This window comes from Anguilla anguilla, chromosome 13 (genome assembly GCF_013347855.1).
Source record: "Anguilla anguilla isolate fAngAng1 chromosome 13, fAngAng1.pri, whole genome shotgun sequence".
Lineage (NCBI taxonomy): Eukaryota > Metazoa > Chordata > Actinopteri > Anguilliformes > Anguillidae > Anguilla > Anguilla anguilla.
The window spans coordinates 6,743,291-6,761,186 of record NC_049213.1 but is presented as its reverse complement, the minus strand read 5'-3'; the positions used below and the strand labels follow the sequence as shown (position 1 = coordinate 6,761,186).

At 46.0% G+C, this 17,896-nt stretch overlaps 1 protein-coding gene across 3 annotated transcripts in view; it reads right to left on the bottom strand.

Annotated features, from left to right (window-relative positions):
- The window catches only part of chd6 (chromodomain helicase DNA binding protein 6), an 84,207-nt gene that overhangs the window by 56,256 nt on the left and 10,055 nt on the right, over positions 1-17,896 (bottom strand). For 2 of the 3 annotated variants that reach the window (XM_035387548.1, XM_035387549.1), the window contains exons 2-3: positions 10,305-10,360; positions 523-1,034 (exon numbers count right to left, since the gene is read on the bottom strand). In XM_035387548.1, the coding sequence (XP_035243439.1) occupies positions 523-1,034; positions 10,305-10,331 (539 nt within the window). In that variant the 5' untranslated portion in view covers positions 10,332-10,360. Of the gene's footprint in view, positions 1-522; positions 1,035-10,304; positions 10,361-16,796; positions 17,030-17,896 lie in introns of those variants that run through there. The other variant, XM_035387550.1, reaches the window with a different exon arrangement.

The window sequence follows — 17,896 nt, the reverse complement described above, 5'->3', positions numbered from 1 at the left end:
TCCCCTTCAGTTACTCTCAAATTTTAATGGCAGCTCATCTGACCGGCAAAATACACATTTGCAAAAAAAATAGATGACTACGTAAAAAAACAAAAAGACAAAAAAACTAGCAAAAAGTTCACTTCAACAAGAGTACAACAACAGCACCCTGCAAACAACCACATCTCAGCCGTCAGGGTAAGGGAAGAGATTCGGATGTGACTCAGTATGTGACTCAGCATCCAAACCCGTCTTTAACTGCAGAGCGAGAAAACAACCTGCTGGATTCTACACATAAAACAGGGGCGGTCATACAGATTAGACTGGGGTAGTCTTCACCAGCAGCACGCGTGGAACCAGGAGGCCCCAGCTCTTAAGGCGTTTGTGTGTCTTAGGCCCCGCCCGTTCTCAGGCAGTGTGAAAAACAACAGGCCGGCCCGCCCCCCCCGCTGCGTATCCAAACGCAGGGGCGGCCCGACGGGACCCCAGGATGGAGGGAAAACAAACGGCGGAGGAGAGGAGAAGAGCGAAGCGCAGCCTCACCTCGCCTTGCGCCCTCGCTGTTTGGGAGGGGACGCCACGGCCTTGCAGTCGCGCGGGGCCTTGGGCTTCGCGTCCCGCGGCTTCCGGGCCTTCTTGGGCTCCTTGGACTTGCGAGGGAGGGGCTCCTTCCCCTCCCTCGGCTCCTTCTTCTTCTTTGGTTTCGCCTCCTTCTCCGCTTTCTGCCAAGGGCCCGGCTCCTTCTTGTCTTTTTTCTTCCGTTTCTTCTTCACCCGGGCCCCGCCCCCGCCCCCGCCCCCGCCGTCATCCTCCTCTTCGCCGCTCGGCGGCTGGGACGGGAGGGAGGGGGCGAGGCGTCCGGCTCCGCGACCCGCGTCCCCAAACCCCGCCGGTTTGCCGCGGGACATGCAGTGGTTGGCCAGCCCACCGGGAGCCCTGTTGTGTTCCTCCGAGACCAGGGGACCTCTGGGAAATGTAGTTTGTGCGTTTTGGTCAGTGGCAGTAGAAGCTGCGGCTGTAGCTTGACTGTGCTTTAGTAACTGGGTGGTGGACATCTGCAAGAGAAGAATCAGTGGAGACAAAAGAAACCGGTTATCGGAAACTGCATGTAATCCAAAACCACAGAAAAACAACGAAGCACAGAAAAAATCATTCTCCATTACCCTCCCCCATAAGTTAGAATTGACATTTTTTTTAAAAACATAAAAACAGTTCAGTACACCCCGTGGCTCTTCAGGTCCTGAGCTGGGGCCCCCGGTCTGAAATACAGCTAGAACTGTGCGAAGCTGGTCAGGGAGACACCAACACCTCCAGAGCTCTGGGAGACTATGCCAAATAACTCCCCGCTTCAAAAACACTCGCTAATATAAGGGATAAATTCACCATAAACAAAATTTGCACACTTGCACACTCAATTTCTAAACGGATAAGCTTAAGATGATGCAGAATCTGTAATCTGACGTATAAGAAATGAAAAGCCTTAATCTACCCGGCAGTGTGTGTGATAAAAGACCACAAAAACTGGGAGGTAAGCACCATGATGACCTCAGGTAAAAATATCAAGTGTGATTGCAGCTGTGGAAAGAAATAACAGCATGGTTTAAGAACTGGCTGTGAAAACTCCCATATACATGAACCAATCCCAGAGGCATACTGGATGAGGCAAGACAGCCCGGACCTGCACAGACTGGTCACACCTTTAGTACAGAGGCCCACGCCCACACTACATGCTCTCCCTTTAGCCTTAGCTCATTCAAGTGCACAATGGAGACGACACACCTCTCCACTGCGCTGTCCATCAACCTGAAATCACCGCATTCACAGGACAAGCTTTCAAGTCCCAGACCGGTTCATTTGCATAATTACACCAAGTAAATATCCAGCGGGAGAGATAATACGCGTGGGGTAGGCCTACATATTTTGTCAATACTGGTGGTAGCTTTCATCAGCAGTTAATTCAATTTCCTGTGTCTTTCTATATCTGGACCTTGTCTTGTTGCCCTTCTCTGTCCTTTTTTCCCCAGAGGCTATATTAAATCTGTCTCAACTGAAATGTGCCCTGCATGGTCACATTTGACTGTCTGGCCGTCTATCGCTGTTCAATTAAATGAGCAAACTTCAGTTCCACACTCACACCCCCAACTCCTCAGCCCACTTTTGAGGTATGCCTCAACACCCACACACAGCCAACCACTTTTTTTTAAATCCATTTCTATTTTTTGGGAAGTATGGTTTGAAAAAGCCACTTTTTTTGAGGGGGTTTATTATGAAAGAGACACTCTCATGCAAGAAGATGTAAGCACAGTTCCATGAAAATAAAGAGAAATCATAAAGCTGAATGATTAAACAGTCCACTGAACAGTCCTACTGAAGAATCCAACTAAATGTAGGCCTATTAGCTGAACTTAAAATCAACTTATATCACAGATCCCCCCAGTGTGCAACACAATCTCACAGGTCCCTGCTTTACAGTGTGCATAAACTCACAGGTCCCTGCTTTACAGTGTGCAACACAATCTCACAGGTCCCTGCTCTACAGTGTGCAACACAAACTCACAGGTCCCTGCTTTACAGTGGGCATAAACTCACAGGTCCCTGCTTTACAGTGTGCAACACAAACTCACAGGTCCCTGCTCTACAGTGTGCAACACAAACTCACAGGTCCCTGCTCTACAGTGTGCAACACAAACTCACAGGTCCCTGCTTTACAGTGTGCATAAACTCACAGGTCCCTGCTTTACAGTGTGCATAAACTCACAGGTCCCTGCTTTACAGTGTGCAACACAAACTCACAGGTCCCTGCTTTACAGTGTGCAACACAAACTCACAGGTCCCTGCTTTACAGTGTGCATAAACTCACAGGTCCCTGCTTTACAGTGTGCATAAACTCACAGGTCCCTGCTTTACAGTGTGCAACACAAACTCACAGGTCCCTGCTTTACAGTGTGCAACACAAACTCACAGGTCCCTGCTCTACAGTGTGCAACACAAACTCACAGGTCCCTGCTTTACAGTGTGCAACATAAACTCACAGGTCCCTGCTTTACAGTGTGCAACACAAACTCACAGGTCCCTGCTTTACAGTGTGCATAAACTCACAGGTCCCTGCTTTACAGTGTGCAACACAAACTCACAGGTCCCTGCGTTTCAGTGTGCAACATAAACTCACAGGTCCCTGCTTTACAGTGTGCATAAACTCACAGGTCCCTGCTTTACAGTGTGCAACACAAACTCACAGGTCCCTGCTTTACAGTGTGCAACACAAACTCACAGGTCCCTGCTTTACAGTGTGCAACATAAACTCACAGGTCCCTGCTTTACAGTGTGCAACACAAACTCACAGGTCAAGAGACTCTCACAGTTGCACCTTTATTGATTTGCACCAGGGCAGGAAAAAAAAATTACAGAAATGAATACAGAAATGTATTTTATTTTATTATGTACTATTATTGACAACGTACCACCACAATACCATGTAGCCTAATATAAACAGCACTAAAAATAGAAATGACAAAAACAGTGGTGTATTAACAAAATGAGGAAAACCAACTAACACAAACTGAACACCACCGCAGTGGAGTCAATAACTGATCAATGTGCACTACTGGCACATTTAAAATGGCTGTCCACCATACAGCCGGGATGAAAAAGCATCAAACGGGCTGATGGGAGATGAAGTCCATGAGCAATAAAATGAAAGGAATGACTCCACTCATGCAAATGTTCAATTTATTTTCAATGTGCTAAAATGATTAGCAAATTCTTGTTTGAATATTTAATGCTAAATTATCAATACTGCTTTTGCAGCTATATACATAATGCATGTATAAGTAATGAATGATACAAAAATGAATAAGATGAATGTACTGTACCAAATGATAAGCTACATGATTATGTTCAAATAAAACAAAAATGCAAGCACTACGTATTCAGTAATCCTCAGGTCAATAACGCTTTCCTAAAATTCTGTCAAAAACATGAATCTTTTTCTCTGAGGTCTACACCTGTGATTCATCATATAATTAAAAGGGGGGGGGGGGGGCAATGCTTGTGAGAGATCTAAAGTCACTGTAAATAACTACAAACTGAATCAGATGGATTTGAGGACACTTAAGCACGATCAAACAGTCAGTTAGCATTTCTAATCATAGAACATAATGAATTTACACAAAACAATTTGCAAATGTATTTTCCCACAATCCACAGAGAGGAAAGGAGGGGTAATATTCTGTGCTTTGATTTGATTATGAAAGCATGAAAGGATTTCAAATTAGCTCATGTTCCTTTTTTTTTTTTGCGCAAACAAACCGCTTTTCAACATGGACGCGTCCTGTAAGGAACGACAAGAATTCTAATGAAAAACATGATTTTTTTTTTTCCGCCCCCAAAATTGCTACAAAGGTACAGGCTGTTTCAGTGGTATTTTCAGAAGCCGAAGAAATGAGGTAGCAAACGAGCGAACAGATATTGCCTCCGTGAGATGAAAGCCCTCGTGTGACTCCGGAACATTCCGGAAGCGTATTAAGCGAACGGTGTAACGGGGGGGGGCAACCCGAACGGCGAAGCCAACAGGCGTGAGCTGGACCGAAAAGAGCCGGGGAACCCTGGACTACGGCGTGACCCAGTTCCGCGCCTGTCAGATCCGCCTCGCACCGCAGCGGAGAGGGGGCCCGGGCAGCCGAACATCTGGATCTCATGACGACACGCTAACATCCCCGTTTACATCCCCAACTGCCACACAGACACTCGCGTAGGAAAAATGCAAGGAAGATGTGGCAGAAAACGCAAGCAACGCACAAGGGGAATCATGATTTTTTTTTTTTTTCTCAAAATAAGAGAGAAATTCAAAATGGCTGCCACTAGTGGCACTAATGTGTTATGGTTACCACAATTTCTTTTTCTCCCCCGTTTAGATTAAAAACCCAAGCACGGGAGAGGGGAGAGGGGAGGTGGTTGTCTCAGGGTAAAAATTTCACAGTGTCGTCATGCTTTCTTTCAAAGCACCATTTACACCAGTGCTGACAGAGATACCTGTAGGTACATGACAAGACTGGCCTGCAGGTCTTAGCATAATGCTATTCCCTTTGTCTGAAATTCTGTGTTTGGGGGGTGGTGGGGGTGGTGGGGGGGGGGTTGGGGAAAACACAGCACATTGCAATAATGAAAACACAACATCTGTGCACGCTCGATGCAGGATTTGCGATGGCAAATTAGGGTGGCAGATTCAGCCTGCCTGGTCCGATTTCAAACCCCCCCCATCTGTATTTTTTTACATGGAGGGAGGGGGAGGGGGGGGGTTTGTGGCTGGGGGCCTCTTGCACGTGCGCGTTTTATGAAAGCAGTTATTTTTTTGCGGGAGGGGGGCAGTGTCTCCTGCAGCCCTGCTCCGGCAGGTATGACGATAATGTCAATGAATCGCGCGGGCTCGCGCATGCAGGCTGGAAACAGGGCCGTCGCCACGGAAACAGGCTCCGTACCAAGCTGCGGGAAACGGCAACGTAAACGCGCAGTATCCGCGGTAACCCTTCCGCTGCCAGAACACGCGGGGAGGGAAGGAGAAGGAAAGGGAAAGAGAGAGAGCGAGAGAGAGATGGGAAAGAGAGATGGGCGAAGAAAGAGACAGACAGAGAGGGGCCAAGTGAGGGGGGAAAGAGAGAGAGAGGGTAAGAGAAGAGATAGAGGGGGAAGAGATAGGGAGACAGAGGGGGAAGCGAGACAGAAGGGAAAGCAAGAGAAAGAGAGAGGGGAAAGACGAAGAGAGACTGGCCATTTCACATCTGACAGAGCGTGCTGTCAGGTACCTGCCACTCAATTCTGGTCTGGCATCACCAGCCGGTTTGATCTCAGCGCTCAGTCTGGGGGGCAGACGGTGAAAAGGACAGGCTCAAAGGCCATCGTCCATCAGCTCTGCCGGCGGTTAACCAGCACCTGCGCGCAGTACTAGTGCTCGCAACACGCTGTCGCTACCAGGAAAAGACTGGCTGATCACCGGGTCAAATAACACCAGCAACATCACCTCCAGGCGCTCACAAACACAGGACAGGGGAAAATGTCCAGCGAAGCGGAGGAAGGGAAAGCAGCATGGGGTGCCCCAGAAAGCATGCAGAACGGAGGCCCCATCCCTCAGGCTGCTGCTCACTGCTCACCCTGCTCTCAGTCACTGCTCATCCTGCTTTCATTCACTGCTCACCCTGCTCTCCGTCACTGCTCATCCTCTTAGTCACTGCTCACCCTGCTCTCAGTCACTGCTCACCCTGTTCTCAGTCACTGCTCATCCTGCTCTTAGTCACTGCTTATCCCGCTTTCAGTCACTGCTCACTGCTCACCCTGCTCTCAGTCACTGCTCAGCCTGCTCTCCGTCACTGCTCATCCTGCTTTCAGTCACTGCTCATCCTGCTCTCAGTCAGTGCTCAGCCTGCTCTCAGTCACTGCTCATCCTGCTCTCAGTCACTGCTCACCCTGCTCTCAGTCACTGCTCACTGCTCACCCTGCTCTCAGTCACTGCTCATCCTGCTCTCAGTCACTACCCACTGCTCACCCTGCTCTCAGTCACTGCTCATCCTGCTTGCAGTCACTGCTCATCCTTCTCTCAGTCACTGCTCACTGCTCATCCTGCTCTCAGTCACTGCTCATCCTGCTCTCAGACACTGCTCATCCTTCTCTCAGTCACTGCTCACTGCTCATCCTGCTCTGAGTCACTGCCCCCACCTGCTCTCAGTCACTGCTCATCCTGCTCTCAGTCACTGCCCACCCTGCTCTCAGTCACTGCTCACTGAAGATCCCCCCCCTTCCCTCCACCCCCGCCTCCCTGCTTTTATTCTCTCGTTATTTCACCAATCTGAAAAACAGACCATACAAGGTTTCCGTCCTACCTCCACGGATCAGATTAAAGAAGGAAGGATGAAACTTTACAGGCCTGGTTTTCCAGGACAGCCGATGGCCTTCTGCACAAAGTACCCTCTATTCGAAAAGAGGGGCCAAACAGGGTACGGAGCACAGAGTTTGAGCAATCGCTTCTTCTGAATCCTGCTATTCTGAGCACTTCAAAAACCACTTCTCCTAAAGAGAGACTCCTAAACCAGCATAAACACACATGCAGTGGAAACATTTAAGGCTTATAAATCAACCTTTTCTGTTTTTAACCATTTTTAACGTCAAAGTCTTCTGAGGGCAACTGAGAGAGGCAGTCACGTGGCTTTCTCCCTAAAAAAAATTAATTAATAAATACATGACTTCACGTTACAGAACCGGGAGTTAAGCTCTCAGTAAGCTAAGCGATTTCTCCCCAGGTAGGAATCACTCACATTTACACAAGAACCAACAGGCCTTTCTGCTAGATGCCGTTTACTAAAGAAGCCGCTAATCAGCTTTATGTCAGCTATGAACTGCTGTTCATGAGGTCATTTGGTAGTGTGAGACAATGAGGCCTCTGATTTTCCCAGGGCTGTGGCTACTGCAAGCAGAAATCTGGACTTGCCAGGAAGTCACAAGTTTGTGGCATTCAGGTGACTTGAACACCTACAGCCCCGGACACTTATCCTAGCTGGTTAAGCTGAAATTAAAGTGCAAAAAGAACAGAAACAGTTTGTGCTAGGCCTCTACATCCTCTGTGCTAGACCTCTACATCCTCTGTGCTAGACCTCTACATCCTCTGTGCTAGGCCTCTACATCCTCTGTGCTAGGCCTCTACATCCTCTGTGCTAGGCCTCTACATCCTCTGTGCTAGACCTCTACATCCTCTGTGCTAGGCCTCTACATCCTCTGTGCTAGGCCTCTACATCCTCTGTGCTAGGCCTCTACATCCTCTGTGCTAGACCTCTACATCCTCTGTGCTAGGCCTCTACATCCTCTGTGCTAGACCTCTACATCCTCTGTGCTAGACCTCTACATCCTCTGTGCTAGGCCTCTACATCCTCTGTGCTAGGCCTCTACATCCTCTGTGCTAGGCCTCTACATCCTCTGTGCTAGACCTCTACATCCTCTGTGCTAGGCCTCTACATCCTCTGTGCTAGGCCTCTACATCCTCTGTGCTAGACCTCTACATCCTCTGTGCTAGGCCTCTACATCCTCTGTGCTAGACCTCTACATCCTCTGTGCTAGACCTCTACATCCTCTGTGCTAGACCTCTACATCCTCTGTGCTAGGCCTCTACATCCTCTGTGCTAGACCTCTACATCCTCTGTGCTAGACCTCTACATCCTCTGTGCTAGGCCTCTACATCCTCTGTGCTAGACCTCTACATCCTCTGTGCTAGGCCTCTACATCCTCTGTGCTAGGCCTCTACATCCTCTGTGCTAGGCCTCTACATCCTCTGTGCTAGACCTCTACATCCTCTGTGCTAGACCTCTACATCCTCTGTGCTAGACTTCTACATCCTCTGTGCTAGACCTCTACATCCTCTGTGCTAGGCCTCTACATCCTCTGTGCTAGGCCTCTACATCCTCTGTGTTAGGCCTTTACATCCTCTGTGCTAGACCTCTACATCCTCTGTGCTAGACCTCTACACCCTCTGTGCTAGGCCTCTACATCCTCTGTGCTAGACCTCTACATCCTCTGTGCTAGACCTCTACACCCTCTGTGCTAGGCCTCTACATCCTCTGTGCTAGACCTCTACATCCTCTGTGCTAGGCCTCTACATCCTCTGTGCTAGACCTCTACATCCTCTGTGCTAGACCTCTACACCCTCTGTGCTAGGCCTCTACATCCTCTGTGCTAGACCTCTACACCCTCTGTGCTAGGCCTCTACATCCTCTGTGCTAGGCCTCTACATCCTCTGTGCTAGACCTCTACATCCTCTGTGCTAGACCTCTACACCCTCTGTGCTAGACCTCTACACCCTCTGTGCTAGGCCTCTACATCCTCTGTGCTAGGCCTCTACATCCTCTGTGCTAGACCTCTACATCCTCCACAGACCTGTGGATCTCTACCGAGGGAAAGCACACCACTCTCCAGACCACAGGCTGTTACAGTCTCTCCAGACCACAGGCTGTTACAGTCTCTGGGCTGCGTCATTCTCAAACCCACCATTCAAACAGCTGCGACCTCTGCATTTGTTCTCTAAATTGAATATGAATAACTTTAACAGAATTCTGCATTTAGGATATATAAGTATCACCATTTTTGGCTATTGATATGCACTAATTTAAAGACACGTTAACTGTTATAAAAACATATAGCCTACTCACATACATTTCTTTTTCTTTTTTTTGGACACCCCAGCAAAGTTATTTAAGTCTCTGATAAAGATGAGCAAAGAAAATGAATAATGCGGGTAATAAGCAATAATTCACGAAGAAATACTGAAAGATTGTCTAAAAAAATACAGTGGAGCAGATGAAAAAGATGGAGAAGTTGAAAAACGCTGGCAAAGTTGCAAACCTGCCGGACAGAGGAAGCAAGTGCATATCGCCTCCACAAACAGTGAGACAGATGGTTTGGGAGGCAAATAAATATTAACGGGCCACAGTTGGAGATCTACAAAACTTGGTTGCCTCCTGGGGACACTAATTCTCCAAACCCACCGTCAGATACCACCGCAGTGCAATTTCTGGTAGGGTTGCCGAAAGGCCTCTGTTGTGGGCATTCAACAAAATGAAGCATCCAGCACTTTCTAAAAGTCACTGGAACGTTGATTAGGACCAGGTGTTTTGGTCAGACCAGAGCAAAATTCAGCTTTTTTGAACAGCGGTGGGTTTGGCATCAGAATAAGGATGTTTATTTTCAAAAGACTGCCAAGCCTGCAGTGAGGTATGAGGGTGGTAGTCCTGTGATGCCATGTAGGCCTAGTTGTTTTGAGGTCTGCTGGTCCTCCAGCTCTAGTTACAGTCAATGGAATTATGAGCTCCAGCAACCACCAAAGATCCGGAACCCACCCACCATGAAACCATCAAAAATGTTTGGGAAGCCAATGTTCCCAAACATGCCACAAATTCAACCAAGAAATTAGTTTATTGACCCTAAATTTTGCAGTGGCTTACTCAGTCTCCAGTCTTAAACGGATAAAGAAAATTGCATTGAACTGAAGTCCACAAGGATGACTTGCAGATTACAGGATCTGAAAGATGTTGCAACAGCCCATATGGAGGTCAATTAGCAGGGGTGTGAATATTTGTGACCCCATTTCTTTTCTTTTTTTTAAATAGGGTCATATAATTAAAGTAGAACATGTTTGAGAACTAAAATATTTCTCAGAACTAGCAACATTTTTTTCCAATGCAGTTTTTTTTGCTCATCTTCATAAAGGTCGTGAATAATATTGAAAGGTGCGTACGCATCACACAGATAAATACACAATAGAATTAAATAAATAAAAAACAGATACCAACCTGTTTGTCTTTCTTTTGTATTTTCATATTTTTCTAGTCCTTGCTAATTGTTGCATCTAAAAAAAAGAACAAAAAAAAAATGCATTTTATCCAACAAATCTTGTCTTTGATGATAAATAGCAGCATTAGCAAAAGCAAAAGTTACAAGGCTATGTGACAGAAACCAGTTCAAATGCAGGCTGGGTTGGCATGAACACACAGGTCATCAGGGCACTGTCAAAGGAAATATGTCAGCATCCGGCTATATGGAAAAAAAGGTGTCTGCCGGGGCACCCCCAGGGATTTTGGGCCCCATGAAAAGAGCTCACGTTGTGTGCCCCTGGCCCCTCGCCACCCCATCCCTGCACAATTACCGCACACTTATTTGGGGGTCCCTGTCAGTCAGGGCCCGTGGAATCATACCATCCCCCCGCCCCCACAATACGACGCCCCTGGGTGTAGACGATGTTCATAAAGTGAAAGAAACCAAGCCAATGGAAAAACAAGCTACATTTCAGAGCTGCACCAAGATGTGGCAACCAGGAGTAAACCCACGCAGACACGGGGGGAACAAGCTAACTCCACACAGAGAGGCCCTGGCCGGATTCGAACCCAGGACCTTCTTACTGCACCACCGTGCCGAGCCAGCCAATTTCAAAACAGGAAATCAGGAGTGGGCAAGATACTCATGGCGGGGGCTCCAACTGTACGGAAGAGCCTGACAGAATTTATCAGGGCTTCCATGTCTTCCGTGTCTTTAAAAAAAAATTATTATTATTTTAAACTTCCTTTCAGACTTACGTAACCATTTTACACATCCTTTAAATGTTTATTGCCTTTATTCCATTTTATGTCTTTATCAATACTTTTATGGTATAAAGTGCTTGGTGCCCCATGCAAAAAAAGTTCTCTACAAATAAAGCAATTATTATTATGATTATTTTAATTTGTTAGTTTTTTTCCCTGTTGGGTGGTTTCTCGTGTTCTGTGTATTGGGGCGAGGGTCTTGCCATCTTGAAGGCCGCCCCTCTCTGCTGGATCGAAATGCTTTAATATGGGGTGAGGATGGTGACGCCGTGCCATTAAGTAGTGATTAGCATCAGCCTTGCCTTCTGAGGGTGCGAGTGCAACCAAACCATGCCTGAAAAATTCAGCATGCAGCATTACATACCCATCAGAACACTACGGTATTCATTATTTTATTATATATATATATATGTATATATAGGCTATATATAAATATAAAATCCGGGCTGCATAATTAATCGTACACTAATCCTGATTAGAGATTCAATGATTAATGAAAAGTGATCGTCTGTAATTCTGACGCACTGTTAGAACGCCTGTTCTGCAGTAAAAAAACAAGCGCTCCAATCATCTGAAAAAAAAGGGGGGGGGGGGTACAGTGCGAAGGAAGCTCAACATACCCCCGGGTTTCTTTGCGTTAGCTGGCTTCACAAAAACCTAACAGCGGCACTCTGGCTTCTCCAATATCACAAAGGTGGTTATAAACATGCTAAGTGAACACGGGTTTTGTTACTCCAGCTCTGTGCGCGTTCCCATAAAAGTGGCTGTCGTAAAATATGAGCCTATCACAGGACAGCATGGACCGCACGTGAGCAGTGCAAAAAAAAATAAAAACATAAAACAATCTGGAAAAAAGCAACACCGTTGCCGCCAACAAAGCCAGGGACGACTGGTGGCAAAATTAGCGAACTGTGCTAATACTGCAAATTTGTTTGTTAATACACCTAATTTGCCTACCCACTACTAACAAATATATCTACAACGTGACAAAATTGTCCTACAGTTTATTTCTAATGTGACAACTGCTCATTCTAATCCTTACACTTGATACAGGATATTTAAAATACTGCCTGGAGCAATCGCACTAAAGTTCATTCATAAACTCAGAAATGATGGGACTTAATCCATTGTCCCATAATTAAGGTAAGTAGATATGGACACGCCTGCCTGTGTACCATATTCCCTCCACTGAGAATCCATATCTTTCGTTTAGCGTACCCACTGAGAAGGCCAGCGGATTGGATCTCTAAATGACCTCCGCCCTGCAAAAATACCCCCGAGCTCCACAGGGTCCTGCAGGACTGGAGACGCCCTTTCCCAAGTCAACAAGTCATTTAAAAGCTTTTATACATTTTAATCCAATAGCCTGAACAAAACCTGCCATAACATGAACAGGTTAGACACGCAGCGTTGGTTACCACGGCGATATGCCCCGATTTAAAGTGAGTCAGCTTCGTGATACAGAAAACCCGGGGTTAAAGGTCGCTAAAGTTCAAGTCAGCTCAGGTTAGCTCGCTAAACCCCATAATATCACTTTGTAGCACACCCCTTGGGAATCCCTCATCTTGGCTGAAAAAACGTCACGCTTACAATTACCCCTGACCAAACACAGTGTGAAGCTCGCTGGAAAAACCAAAGGTAGGTCTACAATTGACAGAGCAAATATCACCGGCAGCAGGACGCAAACACTCGGCTCCTCAAAAGGGGCGAAAATCCGCCATTTCCGCGATTCAGAACAAGTCGTGTTGGCCAGAAACAAACACTTGGTAAAGTTTGCTTAGAGTTGTGTCAACCCCACAGAGCAACACAACCCATTTCTTCGCCCACATTAGAGCCATCATAAGGTTCACTATTTAGTGACAGTAAATGCTGAACAAATTATCCAGCCGGTGACCAACACGAAATTCAGCATTTATCCTCCAGGTGGCGCAGTAGGTGGTCTCGGAGTTCAGCGATCATTGGGTAATCATCCTAGACATGGCCAATCAATTAAGGAGTTACGAAGCGTTCTTTATCTCAAAAACAGCTAAATGATCTCGGCACAGATAAAGGTGTCTAAAGGAACTGAAAAGTAAGACAAACAAACAACGTTGACAGAAGGAAAATATCATACCAACAATGCACCGAATTCATTTTGCAAGGCCTGCAACTCACCTTTAGACCACAGGATAAAGATTACAGCAGCCCCATTGAGTCACAGAAAAATCCATATGCTGCTGGGACTGTAGTGGCCTAAGACACCTCACTGTCTCTCACTTCCAATGTGTTACCAAAAAAATTAACATTCTTAGGTGTCAGCATCACTTGGGACCCGTTCCAGAATCCACACATGCAAGCAGTCAAGCGATAGCTACTACAGAGGCCACAGTAAACTGTTTACTTTGTAAAATCGCTCATTTTGTACCCAACATAGGCTAATTCATTTAAGGGCACAAATTTATTTTCAAAATGAAACGGTACAAAAAAACAATGGAAAAAATAACATTTTACCAAATTATTTTAGAATTATTTTACAAAACATACATTTTGCCAAACATTACGTAACTTTTGACAGTTACGACTCGACCAATGCCAAAGAAAGGCACGTAGATCACAACAGGAGCATAACGGCACTCTCAATTAACCCGGGTCTTCATTAAACATAACAAAACGGCACTTTCCCAGAAATGCAGCCCAAAATACGCTGCTTCATTTTTTATTATTATTTTTTTAAACACCCGCGGCCTTCAGTGTCACGCCGAGAGTCACCGGTGGTCTCCGCTCGGCAGAGACGCCGCAGTCACACAGGGACACGCCCCGGAGGACAGCCGGTGTCACTTTCGCCAAAGGGACTTCACGCAAGTAACTTCACAGGGGTCAAGGAGGGACTTCTAGTCTGCCACTTGAAGGGCGATGACTCTTCAGGCAGCACTTCAAAACTGAGAAAACTGAACCAGAAAAGCAAGGGGGCTGATAATCCTGGGCAGTCCTGGCAGGTGTGATCGTGCTGTCTGGGACGAGGTCGCTGGCCAACGTAACACCGATAAGACATCCACAGCTGGACTGTGCTTCACACAGCACGCTCTCCAGAAGAGCGGTGCACAGCGGACAACCAGCGAATGGGCAAATAAAACCCAATACAACTACCATTTAGCACTAAACCCAATACAACTACCATTTAGCACTAAACCCAATACAACTACCATTTAGCACTAAATCCAATACAACTAGGCTACCATTTAGCACTAATCCCAATACAACTACCATTTAGCACTAAACCCAATACAACTACCATTTAGCACTAAACCCAATACAACTACCATTTAGCACTAAACCTGATACAACTACCATTTAGCACTAATCCCAATACAACTACCATTTAGCACTGAACCCAATACAACTACCATTTAGCACTGAACCCAATACAACTACCATTTAGCATTAAACCCAATACAACTACCATTTAGCACTGAACCCAATACAACTACCATTTAGCACTAAACCCAATGCAACTACCATTTAGCACTAAACCCAATACAACTACAATTTAGCACTAAACCCAGTACAACTACCATATAGCACTAAACCCAATACAACTACCATTTAGCACTAAACCCAATACAACTACCATTTAGCACTAAACCCAATGCAACTACCATTTAGCACTAAACCCAATACAACTACAATTTAGCACTAAACCCAGTACAACTACCATATAGTACTAAACCTAATACAACTACCATTTAGCACTAAACCCAATACAACTACCATTTAGCACTAAACCCAATACAACTACCATTTAGCACTAAATCAATACAACTACCATATAGCACTTAACCCAATACAACTACCATTTAGCACTAAACCCAATACAACTACCATTTAGCGCTAAACCCAATACAACTGCCATTTAGCACTAAACCCAGTACAACTACCATTTAGCATAAGTCCTGCAAATAAGCCCAAGACAAGTGGCTACATTCACTCAGGAGTCCATTTATCTTTGTGATGATAAGCTCAACAGAAGCAACACTTATAATTCAAGGCCAAAACAGCCAGTGAAACTGCAGGAAGACGGCAAACGTAGCCAAACATTCCCGCATCCGCCAAAACCGAACATCTTGCACAGCGACGGAAAGAGTCCATGTGTCTCGCCAGGTCAGCAGCACTCCCATGTGGCCGCAAACACAAAGATTGCGCAGGCTTTCATCAAAAACCTTCGAGGCACTAAGAGAACCTCAACACCGAGACTGAACAGCACACCTCCCCTCCTGGGACAGATGCTCATTAAGCGTCAGAACTCTCCAAAATGTATCCACGTTGGACTTTCCCCAAAAAGGCCAACACAGTGAAGCTCTGTGCTCCGTCAGCCACGGAGACTACAAAAGCTTTCAGGCAGATGGCAAGTGACGCATCGTGTGGTCACCTGCCATGGCATGGCACCCCTCCCGGCATCTTTAGATAAGGTGGAAAAAAAACCTTGAATCCCCTCTCTGCGTTTGCAAGCCGGGAGCTGTTTTGGATGCAACTAGAAATCCAGAGGATGGCTCAGGCAATGGTAATCACTGTACGCATATGCACTTACAGGGGCTCAGATTCACTTTTTTGAGAACCAGCCATGGCAACAGCATGGCAACTGGAGAAGGACTCAGGACACAACCGCTACAGGTTTTATATGTCACTCTTCGACTATATCCTTAAAGTGGCAGCAGACCGTTTTTATCCGAGTCGTAACGAAACCTGAATACGAGAGGGCAGCAATACAGACTAATTGTCTGCAGGCAGTTATTTGAACGTTTCATGCTGTGCTAAACTGAAAATGAGAATTCCCTTCTTTTCCATCAGAGTTTAAATGCCATCGCTTCACTCTTCTTCATGTCTCAGGAAAGGCCATGAATCAGAGCTCTCTCTTTCCCCTGGCCTGGCAATTAGGTTCATCCATATACTGTATGTCCAACTACCTAATCCTTTATGTCTGTCTTAATGAAAAGACAGAATGCATAATGAAAAAAGCTCAAGCAGACAACAGTACTTGCATTCACAAATGCCATAATCATGTATGGCCAGAGGTCCAAGAAGAAAAAAAAGCCAAATGCATCAGTCTCTCCTTCAGCATGAACTGTTAGGTAACTTCCACAGGAAACATTTTGAGGGATGAGGGGAGGTGGATTCTGAGCCAGGTTGTGACATCACTTCCTGTGCAAAGCCGTATTAGCTGTGCTACTTCCTGTGTACTGAATTTCTACCTTCCATGTCTGACATTTGGCCACATCAGAAAGCAATGAGGCCGAAATAAAATTCTACGTGCGGGCATCAAGGCCTAAAAGCAAACCGGTAGGTGCTCAGATTGATTTTAACAAAAACTATTTAGGCCTATACCATAAAACTGAACTAGGTTCTGGTTTATGGTACTAGGTAACAGTAAGCTCTCAGGTTGTATGTGGATGGCTGCATGTTTCTAGACATTCATATTCTTTATATCTGTATAACATGAATATCATATATGCACATTATATATACATATATAATTTTTTTTAATACTATATAATCTGGTAGTAACTTTACCTGGCTGGCTATAAAGCTAACACATATCAAAACATAAATTAAACCCTGAAAAAGCCATCTCCAGGTAAACAGCTGCTCATCAACATTACGAAATATAGTGCACCTAGTGAAATAAACACATTTGAAATCTGTCATTTCAGCAAGAGAACTTGGTAAGCTTACCTCACGCATCTCTTAGGCTGACGCAGCTACAGACAGCGGGCATACGGCTAAAATGATTGCTCGTGTGGGAGCCATAAAGGCGAGGGCGATGAGCCACTTCCGCGTACAATGAACAGAAAAAATGCTGCAGAGAATAAATAAATGGGAATGGGTGACTTTCATTTTCTCTTCCAGAAGGCATCTCAACCTTCTTGATTATGAAACCCAAATGGCAATGGAGGTAGTTGTGCTTCTTGTTTAAAGGGAATTAAGGCCAAAAAGTAAGGCTAAATTAGGTTTTTTACTCTTCCTTTCACTGCCTCATCTCCGATACAAGCCTAGGATTAATGAATCGTTGCCAACTTCAAGAGGCACCGTTGGTCACATACTCTTCACCAGCTTGTGAAAATAATCAACAACACAGCAACAGGTGCTACGGGAACCACAACTTAAAAAAAATAAAAATAAAAATAAAAAAAACTGCCCAACACGGATTCCTGGCAATTGCAGGAAACAGCCGGGATCTGAGCGACACCGCGTCAACCAGCAGCTGTCACTCAACAGGCTGCTCCAGTCAGTGTGAAAGGGAGGAGCCCGGGGAGCTGGGGGAGTCCCGCGGCTGAGACCTACCTGAAGGGCTGGGTATGTGTGTGAGAGCCTGATCGCTGCCTAGCGGTAAACTCCGTCTCACCCGGTGACGCGGCCCCACCTGAGGCTGCCACAGTCACAGACATTCTCCTCCAACCCAAAGCCAGGACGAGGCCAGAGCTTCTGAAGCCCTGCTCAAGCTGAACACGCTATAAACCTTCATGGAAGCTACCAGAGGGTTCTATCACTCACAGTCACTGTCCTACAAGAGGGTTCTATCACTCACAGTCACTGTCCTACCAGAGGGTTCTATCACTTACAGTCACTGTCCTACAAGAGGGTTCTATCACTCACAGTCACTGTCCTACAAGAGGGTTCTATCACTCACAGTCACCCGTCCTACAAGAGGATATTATCACTCACAGCCACAGTCCTACAACAGGATATTATCACTCACAGGCACAGTCCTACCAGAGGGTTCTATCACTCACAGTCACTGTCCTACAAGAAGGTTCTATCACTCACAGTCACTT